At 35.4% G+C, this 19,694-nt stretch overlaps 1 protein-coding gene across 1 annotated transcript in view; it reads right to left on the bottom strand.

Annotated features, from left to right (window-relative positions):
* Positions 1-3,090: 3,090 nt before the first annotated feature.
* Positions 3,091-19,694, bottom strand: part of LOC141685740 (uncharacterized) — a 33,748-nt gene continuing 17,144 nt past the window's right edge. Inside the window, exons 3-7 of the mRNA XM_074490826.1 lie at positions 13,957-14,109; positions 12,851-13,740; positions 11,968-12,082; positions 10,064-10,333; positions 3,091-3,110 (exon numbers count right to left, since the gene is read on the bottom strand). Coding sequence (XP_074346927.1) covers positions 3,091-3,110; positions 10,064-10,333; positions 11,968-12,082; positions 12,851-13,740; positions 13,957-14,109 — 1,448 coding nt within the window. The remainder of the gene's footprint in view (positions 3,111-10,063; positions 10,334-11,967; positions 12,083-12,850; positions 13,741-13,956; positions 14,110-19,694) is intronic.

Raw genomic sequence — 19,694 nt, 5'->3', positions numbered from 1 at the left:
TATGACTTTGTCTTTTTCGGTATCCTGTTTACTCGGTTCTTGTCATCTCAGTTGTGTATATATTTATACATATGTGTGTGTTGTTATATGTGTCTGTGTGTGTTTGTGTGTGTTTTGTTTCTCTGTGTGTTTTCAGTCCGGGTATATGGCTGCGTAGTTTTACGGCCATTTCTGTGCTTCTGTTTATGTTGTGGTATTAGTGTGTGTGATTTCACGCAGTTGACTGGGGTTCTTTTAATTATTTTATTTTCTGCAGGAATAATTTTGATTAATCTTCGTGATATAATTTTCATGCGGGAAATTATTTAATCGGTGAAATACGCGTTGGAAACCTGAATTAATCGGGTACCCGTGAATTTTACCGCCGTCGACGATGAGCCTTGGCGAGTCGACGGTGGAAGGCTCATCGTCGACAGTGGAAGGTGATGATTTTAATCTGAGTCCAACATTTATAAATTAAACAAATTAGTTTGTAAAATTATTTTCGAAACGAAAATGAGTTAATTATTTTAGAAGTCGTAATGGCGTTCGGGTTATGAAATTGGTTTGTATTGTGAATTGTGGATTATTGTTGGTTGTGACGTCGATTATCGTCATACCGCAACTTTAACAATGGATATTATACAAATTATTACAATAGTTAACAAAAGGAAATAAATACATCCGAATCCAAGATCTTACAGTTTAGGGTTTGGAACAACCCAATACTATTAACTACTACAACCTGATTTTTAATATCAAGTCCTCACACAAAATGATCACTAATCTACCTGAGCTCGAACATACGAATCAGCATCAAAAGTCTTATGCGCTGTTTGCTTGAATCTAACCATATCTGCTAGCTGTAACATCAGGGTGAAAGCAAGTAGTGAGCCAAATGCTCAACAAGCGCTATAATATACATAAACAAGAATAAAGGAATAACAAAGGAAATGAGAAATTCAACAATATAGTATCAAGAGATAAACTCTCAGGGTGATGGCATCTTTTCTTGTAATAAAACAATTCAAAAACATTTATTTATCAAAAACCATTTTATGACGCTACGGATTACAGCCGGTGATCAGCCGCGAAGTAATCCCGAACCTCACTGGGTTCTAGAACAATAATGGGATCCCTAGGCAACCTTTAAGCCTACAAATTAAGAGCGGAAAGGACTTGCGTTTCACTCCAGATCCACTATTTAAAGAAAATATTTGTCCCCCTTTGGAACTGAAAATCCACTTTTTAAGTTTTATTATAAAAATTGAATTGATGCCAAGTGATGGTTAATCTATTAAACAATGAACATCTTTATCAAGGGTTCTAGATCAACTTTAAAGCCATGATCAACTAGACTGATACCTTATCTAATGGAATCGCAAAGTTTCTATTCACAAGGAATCTGACAATGAGGTTTCGCAGGGTTGTTGGATAGTATAAAGGAACTAAGTCAAACTAAGTTCAAGGTAATGGTTCCAGATAAGACATAGGTATTAAAAAATAAAGAAGGTGAGCATCAGTTCAAAGTATAACAGGGTATCATGTTTTAGGGGTAAGGATAGGGTTATCAAGCAATCATGAACAACTTTAAGGAATAACTGACTTTTAGGTATCAAGATAAGGTTACTGAGTATAACTTGCACAGGGTTCAACATCACAATTACTTTGGTATACTAGCATGGTATGACTTTTGATTTACTTGCATAGAATTCTTCAAGTAAAGTTAAACTACTTGCAATAAATACTTGAGGGTTCATGGCACTTGCATAGAATACGAAAGATAGATTTGGAACCACTTGGATCATATATATCAAGGTGAATTAGAACACTCGCATCATATATAAGAACTGGTTATCACACACTTGCAGTGTAAAGAAAAAGGTAGGTTGAAACACTTGCCTTGAGAAAGGCTTGACTTGACTGGAAGGTGGGAGCAACTGGAGATTCACTCGACTTTAATGGAAATTTTACCCTCGTCTCGAGAGCCTACATAAAATAATAATAACCTCATTATAATATATACTCACTAACTCAACCTAATTGTAAACCGAAATTACGCACATTGGCACTTAGGCTTATATACACATACACCCTTACAATTACCTTATAAGCATAATAATTCACATAGCCACATATGCGCACATAACACATTTAAGTATATAATAATATATCAACTCACTATATTGCATCAATAAGTTTGGATGATCCCACTCCACTTACTCAAGTCACTTAGTTATGCTAAACTAGTCAAAACTCCTAATATCGACCATATAAGTTGAAGTGCCTTTTCTAAACCATCAAGTTCTTATGGACCCTGACTTAGGCCTTAAACTCTACGGACCTCATACTATCTTACAACTATGATGGTCAACCTAGGCCTCACTCATAAGTGCCCTAAAACTAAAGGTTAAGTGATTGGGCTCATTATAGTGATTTCAGGATGACATCAATGGGTTTTTGAGTGCAATTGACACCCTTACACTTCAAGTTTACCTCCCAAACTTTTACACTAGACTCTTCTGATAATAAGGCAACTCCCAAACTTGGTGTGGCTCAAGGGCCTAGCTTGGGCCTACCTGGCCCTAAATTTAAAGTCCAATGTTCCCCTATTTTCTGGACAGAAAAGTGTCCTGATTTATACTAAATTGTGACACAAGATTCTAACTCAATTCCTATGAACTATAGCTGGAAAAACTCTTCTGACACTCCCTCTAACTAGGGCTAACCGAGGCCTAGTGAGGGCGTACCCATGACATGGTCAAAACTCCCCATTTCTAAGTTGTAACAAAATTATCCCCTGTTGTACATATTTAGTGTTTTCACTCGTGCACCTAACCAAAAAACCTACAAACTTCTAAGAAACACCTTAAATATATAGTATATTCCTAGTTCTAACTTCTGGTGTCTTGGGCCTCAAAGTGAATTACAATAACATGGTCAAATCTCACTCTAAACCTCATGGAACCAAACTGAAATTCTGCAGAATCTAATGTACCCCTTTTCACCATGTTTCCCACTTGACAAACCAAACCAAACATCAACCAAAACTCAAACCAAACCCCAACTAAGGAAACCTACTTAACTAACACTCCCATACACAACAATGGCTTATTGGAGATCATCCTTACCTAAGGTGCAATATAGAAAAATAATAGTTAACCAAATACACTAATTATAAGTCATCTCAAATTCGAAAGTAACACTTAAATCCTTCAAATATATACGGATCAAAAACACTTAACAAGGAGCACAAATCATATTTGATATCTTAACTCAACTGAAATTAGAGATTACTAACAAAAATCAAACCAAATGATCAAGAACTTTTGAAAATCATGAGTTGAACCTATGCATGCATACTTTCGAGTTTACAAGCCAAAAACAATATGGTTTCCAAAATAATTTCATAATAAAATCAACATGAAAGCCTAGAATTAACCATAACTATGTGATCACTTAGCATGCAAAGAGTTTTATCAAGTTTTTATTTCCAAAACCAAGCTATTATCACATAAACATTCAAAAATCAACAAAGCAACAAAGAAACACCATTAAGAACCATTCATTCCGCTCCCATATAATCATGGCCAAATGAAATGGAAGGAAAATGACCATATAAGCAAGAGCTTCACTCTCATGACTTGGAATTCACCATTCCTTGTAGTTCTCTCAATAATACAACCTTAAATCCATGAGGATCAAGATTATATTTTGAGTTCTAGTTAAAACTATGATATGCAAGATCAAAACATAAACTTTCACCCTAAACTCTTTGGATTATTAAAGAACAAGATATGGTGGGTGAGATTACTTAAATGGAAGATGGATGTTTGAATAAAAATGAAGAAGAGGAGGGGGATGGGCTTCGGCTAAGGGAAAGGCCGAGAGGGGGGGGGGGTTTGCCGAGAGAGAGAGTGGAGAGGGAGGAGAGAGTGAGGTGAGGGTGGAGTGTGGAGTGAAGTGAGATGATAATAACATCTTGTAATTGATTTTTATTATTTTGATTTGACTAAAAGAAGTGAGTGGAATTGAGAATTGACAAGAGTAACCTTCAAGCAAACTTGTGCTATTTTGCATGCAAGGATAAGGTAGTAATTTGGCTAGTGAATTAGTAGTTAGTGGGGTTGGAAATTCCAAGTTTGCCCTTAACTTATATTGGGATCAAAATGCATGCATGGACAATTAAGTAAATTATAAATTAAAATCCAACTAATTTATGTTAAATATAAATGCACTTCCATAAATCACAAAATATATATCATAAAATAGCTTATGTTTTTAGAAATTTAATGATATAAGATTTGAAAATTTATTGTTAAAAGATTTTTAAAATCTATTTTTCATATAAAATGAAGTACTTTTGATTATCATTTAAAAATACTAAATGATAAGATTTTCTTTCAAATTTTTTTATATAAACTAATACATTAAACACTTAATTTATAGGCACTCAACATATAGATCATCCACATTTATAATTTACCATAATTTAAATCTCAATTATAAACACAAAATTATATATAGATAGGGTTTAGAAATACCGGTTGTAACATCCTCTCCCCCTTAAAGGATTCTGTCCTCAGAATCTAGGAGAATAAGTGAGGATATCGGCTATGCATATCCGACTCTAGTTCCCACGTTGACTCTTCAACCTTGGGATTCCTCCAAAGTACGCTTACCAACTTGACCAACTTATTTCTAAGACTCTTCTCTTGCCAGTCTAGTATTTTGATAGGTTGCTCCACAAATGACAGGTCTGCCTGAATCTCTATAGGTTCATACTCTATCACATGGTTGGCATCAGGATTATACTTCTTAAGTAATAACACATGAAACACATTATGCACATGCTGATACTGAGATGGCAAAGCTAATTCATAGGCCACCTTTCCCACTTGACCCAAAGCTTCAAAAGGACCAATATATCTAGATGCTAACTTCCCTTTCTTGCCAAATCTAGACAATCCTTTTCTTGGTGATACTTTCAGCAATACGGCTTCACCTTCTTGGAATCTGATATCCCTCCGTTCTGGGTCTGCATACTTTCTTTGCCTATCTTGAGCAGCAAGTAATCTCTTCTGAATCAATTTGACTGTCTCATGCATTTGTTGCACCAATTCCGGGCCTAGAATATTTCTTTCTCCCACTTCATCCCAGCTGGTTGGCAATATGCACTTCCGTCCGTAGAAATCTTTGTATGGTGGCATGCCAATACTGTTATGATAGCTGTTGTTATAAGAGAATTCTACCAATGACAAGTGGTCATCCCAACTTCCTGCAAAATCAATCGCACGGCTATGCAACATGTCTTTGATTATTTGATTTGTCCTCTCGCTTTGTCCATCAGTCTACGGATGGTACGCCGTACTCATGTTTAACTTTGTGCCAAGACTTTCTTGAAACTGCTTCTAGAATCTCGAGTTAAATTGGCGATCTCTGTCTGAAACTATCGATACGGGCACACCATGTCATAATACAATTTCACGCACATACAGATGGATCAATCTGTCCAATGAAGACTTCTCATTAATTCGAAGAAAATGTGCCGACTTCGTAAGGCAATCAACTATAACCCATATAGCGTCATGTCCGGATTTCGTTCGTGGTAATCCTACTATAAAGTCCATGGAAATGTTTTCCCATTTCCATTCAGGAATCTTTAAGGGCTGAATTAATCCGCTTGGTCTTTGATATTCTGCCTTCACTTTCTGACAAGTATAGCACTTTGCAACCCATTCTGCTACTTCTCGCTTCATGTTTGGCCACCAAAAGTTCTGCTTCAAGTCCTGGTACATCTTTGTGCTTCCCGGGTGGATTGAAAATCTAGAGTTGTGAGCTTCTTGCAATATCTCATTCTTCAATTTAGTCATATGAGGAATCCAAATTCTTGAGGAAAACCTTAATATACCTTGTTCATCCCTTTGAGTACAAATCTCTTCTCCGGTCAGTTGATTATTCTCCTAATTTATCAATTCTTCCTGACATTTCTTTATCTTTTCCAATAATGTTGGCTGAAATGTCATAGTATGACAAATCTCTTCAACTTTTCCGCATCCACAAAGTTTTAATTCAAATCTCCTAATTTCTTCAGATAATTCCTTTGGTATTGCTATCATATTCACCTCTCCTTCCTACTCAAACCATCATCTACCACGTTCGCCTTTCCCGGATGATAATTTATCGAGCAATCAAAGTCCTTAATCAATTCCAACCATCTCCTTTGTCTCATGTTGAGCTCCTTCTGAGTGAAAATATACTTTAAACTCTTGTGATCCGTGTAGATCTCACACCTTTCTCCGTAAAGGTAATTTCTCCAAATTTTAAGTGCAAATACTATAGCTGCTAATTCCAAGTCATGTGTAGGATACTTCACTTCATGTGGTTTTAGCTGTCTCAACGCATACGCAATCACCTTATTGTGTTGCATTAGCACGAACCCCAGACCCTTGTTTGAAGCATCACTTAAAATCACAAAGTCTCCTTGATTGTCTGGTAATACTAACACCAGAGCTGTAACTAACCTCTGTTTCAATTCTTGAAAACTATCTTTACATTCTACATTCCATTCAACATTCTAATTCTTCATGGTCAACTTAGTCAATGGTGTGGCGATTTTCGAGAAATCTTTAACAAACCATCTATAATATCCTGCCAATCCTAGAAAACTTCGCACTTCCGTAGGTGTCTTTGGTCTCTCCCAACTCATAACTGCCTCAATCTTTGCTGGATCCACTTTGACTCCTTCACTTCCAATAACATGTCCCAAAAATTGAACTTCCTTTAACCAAAACTCACATTTGGAAAACTTGGCATACAACTTCTCTTATCGGAGTATCTCCAATGCTATCCATAGATGCTGCATGTGTTCTTCTTCTGACTTTGAGTATATAAGAATATCATCAATGAATACCACTACAAACTTGTCCAAATACTTTTTAAATACCCGGTTCATCAAATCCATAAATGCTGCAGGAGCATTAGTCAACCCAAAAGGCATTACTAAGAATTCATAATGTCCGTATCTTGTCCTGAATGCTGTATTCGGGATGTCGTCTTCTTTGATCTTCAGTTGATGGTATCCTGATCTCAAATCAATCTTGGAAAAGCACTTAGCTCCTTTCAGCTGATCAAATAAATCATCTATTCTTGGTAGTGGGTAATGGTTCTTAATCGTCATCTTGTTCAACTCTCGATAGTCTATACATAACTTCATGCTTCCATCCTTCTTCTTTAAAAAAAGAACAGGTGCTCCCCATGGCGACGTACTTGGCCGTATCACTCCTTTGTCCAACAATTCTTATAGCTGGCTCGCCAAATCTTTCATTTTTGCTGGTGCCATTCTATAAGGTGCTTTCAAAACTGGTTCCGTGCCTGGAGCAAGGTTAATCTCAAACTCGATTTGTCGATCAGGCGGTAAGCCTGGTAGTTCATCTGGAAATACATCTGGAAATTCGTTGACTACGGAAATATCTTCCATGCTGAGGCTCTTTATAACACCCTCCAAATCCGGGGTATAGATTTGGGGCATTATTAACAACAATTACCAACTATACCTGCACAAGCGGAATATTAATATAATAATTACCCCGAACTATCACTACTCAGGATCTTTTAAGGTTTGAGGTTGGAAACAAGAATCATACACTACCCTTTATTACAAACCCAACTAAATAAAACCTGTTTCAAGAACTCTCTTTATTACAAAACTTTATTCTATCTACAGTTTCACTACGCAATCTTTTATTCAAACTACACAAAACTCTTATTCAACCCAACATTACTACTTATCCTGCTACACCTGATCTGGCAATTCAAAGCTCTCTTCGGGAATAGGAAGGAACACTCTTGGTATAAGAGGGTCCCGCTGCTTGACTCGCTTCTTGACTACGCGGGTCCTGATGGGTTTCATTCTCTACCTTAACTGTAAAACAATAGGAGTGACAATAAAAGAAATGAGCCAAAATTGCTCAACAAGCCTGCAAAAGTATATATATATGGTATAGAGAAAGAGACATAAGAGAAACAATAAGCTGTTGGTTGTAACAACCATCTGTATCTGTATATGATAATAATTTGCCAATGATGGCGAGTGCCAAATGAATAAGACTGGAAACAAGAACCAACATATGCACTATAATCTGCTGATCAGTCAGAATATAGTGCGGATCTATACCCAACTGCATAGACCCAACCAACATAAGGAGTACTCAGGCAACTATGGCCTATTAATTAATGGTCTGGGAAAAAAAACCCAGCCTTTATAGTAACCATCCAGTCCAAGGCTGAGCATCCGGAACAATCGGTATGCTATTGATATATCCCAACACCAGGATATACCAGAATATATATAGGGTAAAGGAATTGAAATATGAACAGGAATTCAATAAATTGGGTAAATCAAGAATTGAAATGAAATGGAACAAGTGATATAAATGGGTAATAGTGTATATGAACAATAATTATCAAAGAGAATTGATACGATAGAAAGGAAATATAAATCACTATTCTGAATTTAGAATAGGGGAAAAACTTGCCTTGCGCGTACTTAACCTGGTTTAACTTACTGCCTTCTGACCCTAGCTTGCTCTGCCTTGCTAACACTGAACAAATCATAGAAAGATAGGTGTTTAGATAATTTAGTACATACGTGTATCTTGAATTGAAATCACGCAACCTTATCAGTCTACCCACGCGTTTCTATCTGACTCGTATATATATATACATATATTTACACAACACATTTATACACATAATCACATATAACACGTAACACGTAAAGCACACAATTAATTTCTAGATTTATAATTATTTTTAGAATCAATTCTGGACTTATATCTGCATTACTAGTCGTATCTGATTTTATTATAATTTTTCGGGATTTATTCGGCTTAATTATATCCCTACTAGGACCTTCGAACTATCAATTATCACCAACCACTCTTTTTCAAAAGAAATTATAACTTACAACTATTTTTATTGGATTCGTCTCATTTTTCTGAGTCTAGGGGTCTTCGTTTCACTCAAATCGGACTAACGGTTGAATTGTTATGAATTAAACACTGATAATTCAATTTATTATTCAATATAAATAATTATTATAACCTTTTAAATCCTAAAATAATTTTTAAATAATTATTTAAGAAAAATCAAAGTCAAAAATAATTTTTTTATAATTTTTGGAGTTAAAACGAAGAAGTTACGATTTATTGAAAATTATGTGATTAATTATCGAAATAATTAATCACTGTTTAAATATTTAATAAATAAATAATTAATAAATAATTAATAATTACTTATTTAATAATTTAAAATAATAAATCCCTAATTATTAGGATTAATCACAATTTATTATAATATTTATAACTTATCGATATTTATTCGATTAGATCGATTATTTACAAATAATCAATCAACTTAATTAACTGATACGCTATTTATCGAATAGCTACGAATTATTCGAATTATAGATTACTTAACGATTAATCACTCGTATCTTCATGAGCCACTCGCAATTCCCGCATAATTATCGATCTATTAGATTATTATTGAAACTCGTACGATTCGTTAATTAATTAATTACGGATATCTAATTATACGATACGAATAATTATTACAATATTATTCAAATAACTAACGCTCGAATAATAATTCAATTATCGAATCATTACTCGTAATAATAACTAATTATCGAATTATTAATCATATTATTTAATTATTTCTAATCTTTATTTATTAATTAATTACCTAATTATTAATTAATTACCCAATTATTAATTAATTAGATAATTAATAAATAATTAGATAAGTAATTAAATAATTAATTAAATAAATAAATTCGAATTTATAATTTAATAAAATAATTTAGAAATTAATAATATTAATTTTCAGAATTCAAAACTAATTTTTATTTAATTTTTTTAGAATTACTAAAAACTAATTTTAATATACTAAAATATAATAAATAATTAATTTCCCAAAAACGCAATCAGGGAACTGGATTTGGGTTCTGAAGGATCAAACCCGGGTCGTTTCCGGGTTGGAAACCGGGTCGTCTTCGACCCAATCGGGTCACGAAGAACACCGGCCCCTTTCCCCAGAATCCGACACCGGCGGAAACTTCCGGCGAGACGAAACGTCAATTCCAACTTGCTTCTTCTACGTTTTCGACATACAGCAACAAAACGATGCTCCCCTTCTGCTTCCTGGCCTTTCCCCGTCCTTCTTCCTCGTCGAACACAGCCGGAGATTAAGAACGACGGCGGCGACGTCAAAATCCGGCGAGCTCGCAAACCACAACCAAAATCGACGAAACCGGTGTCGTTCGACTCCAAAATCGACGATCTAATCGTCTCTAACAACCATAACATCAAACAACAACTAGAAATTCAAACCCGAATTCAAAATTAAAACCCGAAAATACTAATCAAAAATCAACTCAATAATCAATGAAAATAAGTACATGAACAGAAAGTACAGATCACAAGCTTCAAAACGAGTACTCACACGTTCGATTTGGATGCCGGAATCACGATCAAAATTGCCTTTGATCCTCCTGCTCTGTTCTTCACAAACCCTAACCCTAATTCCCTTTCTTTTTCTTTTTCTTTTTTTCTGATTTTTAATTGTAATTAACTGATTTAATTAATAATAATTCAGGTATTTATATTTATGAAAATAATACCCCTAAGTAAAATTAAGGGGCTAATTACACTCTTAATAAAAATATTTGGCCCCAATTTTTATAATTTTTGGGTATTAATAATGAATTTTTAAATATCCAATAATTACAAAATAAATACTAAAAATTCCCAAAAATTGTGAAAAATACAAAAATACAAAGAAAAATGATATATGATAATTTCATAATCATATAAAAATAAAAATGTGATTTTTGTGGGGTTTTTGGTACCCGAAGGGGTCCGGAAAAATCGTTTTTTCACGAAAAAGGTCAGTTTGTAAAACGTCTAGGGGTTCAGAATAGCTATACGGTATAGGACATTTTTAATAAAACAGAGCCAATGATTTTGTTTGAAATACGGGCTTTTAAAATACTGTTTGAGCTGTACGGGTTTTGATATAATATATATAACTGACGATAGAACGCTCAATAAATATCCAAAACACGTTTGGATCAAAAGAACCAACACATAACACATAACAGTTAGGGTTCAACGACTTAACACATTTAATCACATAATAATACACATAATTTATTATTATTATAACATAATACAAGCGTAATTCCTCGGTCGTTACATTCTCCCCCCCTTAACAAGATTCTGTCCTCAGAATCTAATTATGCAAATAACTGAGGATACTTTTCTAGCATTTCACTTTCAAGCTCCCAGGTTGATTCTTCAACCACTGGGTTTCTCCATAAAACTCTCACTAATGACACAGACTTATTTCTTAATACCCTCTCTTGCCTATCTAGAATTCTTATTGGCTGTTCTACATATGACAAATCTGCCTGAAGTTCTACTGGTTCATACTCTATTACATGCTTTGTATCAGGATTATACCTCTTAAGCATAGATACATGAAATACGTTGTGAATGTGCTGCATATGGGGTGGTAGAGCTAACTCGTACGCAACCTTCCCAATTTTCTTCAAAATCTCAAATGGCCCAACGTATCGTGGCTTCAATTTCCCTTTATTGCCAAATCTGGTCAATCCTTTCCATGGCGATATTTTAAGCAATACATGTTCTCCTTCCTGATAGTCCATATCCTTCCTGGCTTGGTTGGCATATCTGCTTTGTCTGTTTTGTGCTGCCTCGATTCGTTTTCGAATAAGATTAATCTTTTCTTTTGTCTGCTGAATTAATTCTGGACCCAAAATCTTGCGTTCTCCAACTTCATCCCAGTGCACGGGTGATCTGCATTTCCTCCCATATAATGCTTCATACGGTGGCATTCCAATACTGGCGTGATAGCTATTATTATAAGAAAATTCCACTAGGGGTAAATGTTCATCCCAACTGCCTTCAAAATCGATTGCACAAACTCGTAGCATGTCTTCAATTGTTTGAATTGTCCTTTCACTTTGGCCGTCAGTTTGCGGATGATAAGCTGTACTCATATTTAACTTCGTTCCTAGACATTCTTGAAATTGTCTCCAAAATCTTGAATTGAAACGAGGATCTCGATCCGATACAATTGATACTGGTACTCCATGACGCATCACAATTTCTTTGAGATATATGTGCACTAATTTGTCGAGCGAAAATCTTTCATTAATTGGTAGAAAATGTGCCGACTTCGTAAGTCTGTCAATGATTACCCATATCGCATCATGATTTGCCCTAGTCTTCGGTAGACCTACCACAAAATCCATCGCTAGATGTTCCCATTTCCATTCTGGAATGTCTAATGGTTGCAATAACCCACTCGGACGTTGGTGTTCTGCTTTAACTCGCTGGCATGTGTAACATTTACTCACCCATTCTGCTATCTCCTTCTTCATATTCGGCCACCAAAAGTTTTCCTTCAAATCGCGATACATTTTCGTGCTTCCTGGATGAATGGAATACTTCGAATTGTGCGCATCTTGCATAATTTCTTCTTTTAATTCTGTCACGTTAGGGATCCAGATTCTTGACGCAAAACGTAAAATTCCTTCATTATCTTTCTGAGTTGTAATCTCTTCTCCTGTTAAGTTGTCGTCTTGACTCATCACTTCTTCTTGACAACGGCGAATCTTTTCCAGCAATTCTGGTTGAAAAGTCATAGCGTAGATAGTTTCTGCAGATTCATCGGAAATATGAATTTCGATTTCCAATTTATCGAATTCCCTGGCCAATTCTTCGCATGAAGTTAACCGATTTAATCTTTCTTTTCTGCTTAGCGCATCCGCTACAACATTTGCTTTTCCTGGATGATAGCTAATTGTAACATCGTAATCTTTAATCAATTCCAGCCATCGACGTTGTCGCATGTTTAGTTCCTTTTGCGTGAAGATATACTTCAGACTTTTATGATCCGTGTAGATTTCACATTTTTCACCGTACAGATAATGTCTCCAAAGCTTCAATGCAAAAACAATTGCTGCTAATTCCAGATCATGCGTAGGATATTTCTGTTCATGGGGTTTAAGTTGTCTCGACGCATAGGCAATGACATTACCATGTTGCATCAATACACATCCTAAACCACGATATGAAGCGTCACTGTAGATAACAAAATTTCCTTGCTCGTCTGGCAATACTAATACTGGTGCCGTCACCAACCGATTCTTCAATTCTTGAAAACTTTCTTCACACTTACTATTCCATTCGAACTTTTCACTTTGTCGAGTTAACTTGGTCAGCGGTGTAGCTATCTTCGCAAAATCTTTGACAAATCTTCGATAATATCCTGCCAAACCTAAGAAACTTCGAACCTCTGTCGGCGTCTTTGGTCTTTCCCAATTCAACACGGCTTCAATCTTTGCTGGATCAACTTGAATACCTTCTCTGCTGATGATGTGCCCTAAAAACTGCACTTCTTTCAACCAAAATTCGCACTTGGAAAATTTTGCATAAAGCTGCTCCTTCCGTAATATTTCCAATGTCGTTCTTAAATGCGCTGCATGCTCTTCTTCCGTCTTTGAATAGATCAAGATGTCATCAATAAATATAATAATAAACTTATCCAAATACTTCTTGAATATTCGATTCATCAAATCCATAAACGCTGCAGGTGCATTCGTCAATCCAAAAGCCATCACAAGAAATTCATAGTGTCCGTACCTTGTTCTAAACGCTGTTTTTGGAATATCTTCGGCCTTGATCTTTAACTGATGATAGCCTGATCGTAAGTCGATTTTCGAAAACCATGCTGCTCCTTTTAATTGATCAAATAAATCATCAATGCGAGGTAAAGGATATTTATTCTTGATAGTTAACTTGTTCAGCTCACGATAATCGATACACAATCGCATACTACCATCCTTCTTTTTCACGAACAATACTGGCGCACCCCATGGGGATACACTTAGCCTTATAATTCCTTTGTCAAGAAGTTCTTGCAACTGCTTTGCTAATTCCCTCATTTCAACAGGTGCCATTCTATATGGAGCTTTCGAAATTGGTTCAGTCCCTGGCGGCAAATCAATAGTGAACTCGATTTCTCGATCTGGTGGAAGTCCTGGTAATTCGTCCGGAAAAACATCAAGAAATTCACAAACTACAGGAATATCTTCAATCTTCAAATCTCCCTTATCAACATCCCGTACATAGGCTAAATAAGCTTGACATCCTTGACGTAGCAATCTTCTCGTCTGCATTATTGATAGGAATTTCTGCTGTTGCTTCTCACCTTTAAATATTACTGTTTCATTTTCTTCAGTTTGCAATTTCACTCTCTTATTCGCACAGTCAATTTGAGCATTATTACTAGACAGCCAATCCATTCCTAAAATAATATCAAACTCCCCTAACCTAAAAGGTATCAAATCAACTGAAAAATGACATCTCCCTATCTCAATATCACAGCTCGGACATACTCGATCTACTGCAACCTGATCATTATTTGCTAATTTTATGACTAACACTTCATCCAACCACTGAATCTCACAATCTATCTTAGAGATAAAAGCTTCAGAAATAAAAGATCTAGTAGCTCCTGAATCAATCAATACTAAAGCATTTACGGAATTTACAGGAAGTGTACCTGCAACCACATTCGGACTCTGTACCGCTTCCTTCATTGACATGTTGAAAGTCCTTGCTCTGGGCTGATTTTGCTGTGGTAGTGGAGGTGGAGGTAATGCTAAAACTCTTGGAATACTGGCAGCCATTGCAATTCCTCTGCAGTCTTTGGCGATATGTCCTTTTCTCCCACATTGAAAACAAGTAACTTCTGCCTTTCCCATTGGACATTCTCCAGAATAGTGTCCCCTTTGCTTGCACTTGAAACACGTAACATTTAGCTTGTTGCAAACTCCTGTATGCTTTCTACCACACGTTCTGCAATCAGGTATAGGCGGTCGAATAAGCCTTTGCTGAGTTGGGGCAGGTAGTCGATTACCCATCCTCTGGTTGTTTTGCTCTGGCCTTTTGAAATTAACTTTTCCCCGAGCTTGAAATCCCGGCCTTTTGTTGAAACGATTCTGAAAATTCCCTGGTCCTTTCTCTTTCTGAGCTGCTTCGCTTTCTCCTTCAATAATCATAGCTTTCTGAACAACAGCCGTATAAGCTGTCAATTCAAACACAGCTACCCTGCTACGAATCCATGGTTTTAATCCTTGCTGAAATCTCTTGGCCCGCTTCTCGTCCGTATCCACCTGCTCTGGAACAAACCTTGCCAATTCAGTAAACTTGGTTTCATAATCCGCAACCGATAAGTTATCTTGTTTCAGCTCCAGGAACTTGATCTCCATCTGGTTCTTCATAAAACGAGGAAAATATTTCTCCAAGAAAAGATCAGTGAATCTGTTCCAGTTCACCACACCTTCCTCCAAAGCTTTCTTTGATTCCCACCAGTAATTAGCTTCGCCTTTTAGGAAATAGCTAGCGAAATCTGTCTTCTGCTCTTCCTCGACCTTTGCCAACGAAAAAGCCTTTTCCATCTCTTTCAGCCAAGCTCTCGCTTTTGTAGGATCTGTGGAACCCATAAATTCCGGTGGCTTCACCGACTGAAATTGCTTGAAAGTAGTCGTAGGTGCTGCTGGTGGTATTTGATGTCCTGGATGAGCGGCTTGCTGTAACATCTGTTGCTGGAACTGCTGTTGCTGCTGCTGCATTTGTTGTTGCATCATCAACATCTGCTGTTGCATGAGATTAAACATCTGATCCATCTGTATATTATTGTTTTGGCCCTCGGTGTTTCCATTCGATGAGTCGGGCTGCGCTTTTCTCTTAGGTGCCATTTTTCTGATAAATAAATAATGGATCTTATTTAATAACAGTATATTAAACATATATTAAAACAGTCGATTCGAGAAATAGAAATAAAAATAACTTATTAAATAACTGAATAAATAAAACAGTATGATATGTTAATTTTTTTTTTTTTTTTTTTTTTTTTTACAACAACATGATCGTGAATAAAACTACATTTGTAAATATGTAATGGTACTGAAATAAATGTAAATGCTTAAATGACTGGAAATAAAATAAAGAAAACATGCAAAAGATTATCTCATATATATATATAGGTAGGACACCAGCTACAGGTGTCAGTGCTTGATACAAAACCCTATAATATAACAGTCGTACTGCTACTACTATCAGTCAGAGTCAGTAGCTATACTCATACAAACTAGTCATACAATACTATGCTGCCTCTATCTACAAAATATACATAATACAACACTCATCGATCTGCTGGTCTCAAAATCCTGGTGGTACGTGGCTCAACTCCTCCCGCACTGCCTCTAGCACTGCCTCGGTAAGTCCCAATGCTCTGCGATATGCTGTCTCCGCACTAAGATCCTGCTGTCTCAACTCAGTAAGCTGCTGCGAACTAACCCGGTGAATATGATGTAGTCTCTCTCTCAGTATATAATCCGGTCGTAATGCTCTGACAGGACCATCCGTCTGTGTCTCATACAATCCAAGAATCTCTCTACACTGGTTCTGCCATCTAATCCTCTCCTCCCTCTCTGCCTGAAAGCGCTGGTAAGTCACGGTATGATGCTCCTGAAGATCAGTGCTGGAACCTCGAGAAGGTAATGGTCCATCTACTACGATCTCATCCATAAACTCTGGCTGAGGAAACTGATACACTCCTGGGACAGGTGCATAAATGGCTAATGGGGCAGGAAATAAGACAGGCTGCTCCATAGGCGCATACACAGGCGGCTCTGCCTCTGGCTCCATCGGTGGCATCTCTGGAATCTCAACTGGTGGCATAGGAATCTGAGGCTCTAAATCCTCCCACTGCGGAAGATTAACCATATCAGGAATATCAAACATCGGAAACTCTAATGGTGGAATATCTGGTATCTCTGGCTCAACATATGGAAAATAATCTGCAAAACCTGGTACCTCCGGGGGAAGTGGTATCTCTGGTGCTGGCTCAGGTGGTAATGGAGGTAAGATCTGTCCTGACACTGGGGCTACTACCTGTGCATCCACTGGATCTGTCTCGGTCCTCTCCGTAGATGATGATAAAGAAGCCATCTAATATACATAAAAATAATAACACAAAACAATCAAATCACAATCCTATAACTCATAACTTCTAATCACATAGACAAACAGTCCTAACACTCTCAATCTCATTCTATCTTATTTTCCTATCTTATCTTAACCCTAACATTCTTGTTTTCCAAGGTCAAACCTAAGCTCGGATACCAACTATAACACCCTCCAAATCCGGGGTATAGATTTGGGGCATTATTAACAACAATTACCAACTATACCTGCACAAGCGGAATATTAATATAATAATTACCCCGAACTATCACTACTCAGGATCTTTTAAGGTTTGAGGTTGGAAACAAGAATCATACACTACCCTTTATTACAAACCCAACTAAATAAAACCTGTTTCAAGAACTCTCTTTATTACAAAACTTTATTCTATCTACAGTTTCACTACGCAATCTTTTATTCAAACTACACAAAACTCTTATTCAACCCAACATTACTACTTATCCTGCTACACCTGATCTGGCAATTCAAAGCTCTCTTCGGGAATAGGAAGGAACACTCTTGGTATAAGAGGGTCCCGCTGCTTGACTCGCTTCTTGACTACGCGGGTCCTGATGGGTTTCATTCTCTACCTTAACTATAAAACAATAGGAGTGACAATAAAAGAAATGAGCCAAAATTGCTCAACAAGCCTGCAAAAGTATATATATATGGTATAGAGAAAGAGACATAAGAGAAACAATAAGCTGTTGGTTGTAACAACCATCTGTATCTGTATATGATAATAATTTGCCAATGATGGCGAGTGCCAAATGAATAAGACTGGAAACAAGAACCAACATATGCACTATAATCTGCTGATCAGTCAGAATATAGTGCGGATCTATACCCAACTGCATAGACCCAACCAACATAAGGAGTACTCAGGCAACTATGGCCTATTAATTAATGGTCTGGGAAAAAAAACCCAGCCTTTATAGTAACCATCCAGTCCAAGGCTGAGCATCCTGAACAATCGGTATGCTATTGATATATCCCAACACCAGGATATACCAGAATATATATAGGGTAAAGGAATTGAAATATGAACAGGAATTCAATAAATTGGGTAAATCAAGAATTGAAATGAAATGGAACAAGTGATATAAATGGGTAACAATGTATATGAACAATAATTATCAAAGAGAATTGATACGATAGAAAGGAAATATAAATCACTATTCTGAATTTAGAATAGGGGAAAAACTTGCCTTGCGCGTACTTAACCTGGTTTAACTTACTGCCTTCTGACCCTAGCTTGCTCTGCCTTGCTAACACTGAACAAATCATAGAAAGATAGGTGTTTAGATAATTTACTACATACGTGTATCTTGAATTGATATCACGCAACCTTATCAGTCTACCCACGCGTTTCTATCTGACTCGTATATATATATACATATATTTACACAACACATTTATACACATAATCACATATAACACGTAACACGTAAAGCACACAATTAATTTCTAGATTTATAATTATTTTTAGAATCAATTCTGGACTTATATCTGCATTACTAGTCGTATCTGATTTTATTATAATTTTTCGGGATTTATTCGGCTTAATTATATCCCTACTAGGACCTTCGAACTATCAATTATCACCAACCACTCTTTTTCAAAAGAAATTATAACTTACAACTATTTTTATTGGATTCGTCTCATTTTTCTGAGTCTAGGGGTCTTCGTTTCACTCAAATCGGACTAACGGTTGAATTGTTATGAATTAAACACTGATAATTCAATTTATTATTCAATATAAATAATTATTATAACCTTTTAAATCCTAAAATAATTTTTAAATAATTATTTAAGAAAAATCAAAGTCAAAAATAATTTTTTTATAATTTTTGGAGTTAAAACGAAGAAGTTACGATTTATTGAAAATTATGTGATTAATTATCGAAATAATTAATCACTGTTTAAATATTTAATAAATAAATAATTAATAAATAATTAATAATTACTTATTTAATAATTTAAAATAATAAATCCCTAATTATTAGGATTAATCACAATTTATTATAATATTTATAACTTATCGATATTTATTCGATTAGATCGATTATTTACAAATAATCAATCAACTTAATTAACTGATACGCTATTTATCGAATAGCTACGAATTATTCGAATTATAGATTACTTAACGATTAATCACTCGTATCTTCACGAGCCACTCGCAATTCCCGCATAATTATCGATCTATTAGATTATTATTGAAACTCGTACGATTCGTTAATTAATTAATTACGGATATCTAATTATACGATACGAATAATTATTACAATATTATTCAAATAACTAACGCTCGAATAATAATTCAATTATCGAATCATTACTCGTAATAATAACTAATTATCGAATTATTAATCATATTATTTAATTATTTCTAATCTTTATTTATTAATTAATTACCTAATTATTAATTAATTACCCAATTATTAATTAATTAGATAATTAATAAATAATTAGATAAGTAATTAAATAATTAATTAAATAAATAAATTCGAATTTATAATTTAATAAAATAATTTAGAAATTAATAATATTAATTTTCAGAATTCAAAACTAATTTTTATTTAATTTTTT

Source organism: Apium graveolens, chromosome 9 (assembly GCF_009905375.1).
Source record: "Apium graveolens cultivar Ventura chromosome 9, ASM990537v1, whole genome shotgun sequence".
Lineage (NCBI taxonomy): Eukaryota > Viridiplantae > Streptophyta > Magnoliopsida > Apiales > Apiaceae > Apium > Apium graveolens.
The sequence above is the reverse complement of the archived record's forward strand: the minus strand, read 5'-3'. Positions and strand labels throughout refer to the sequence as shown.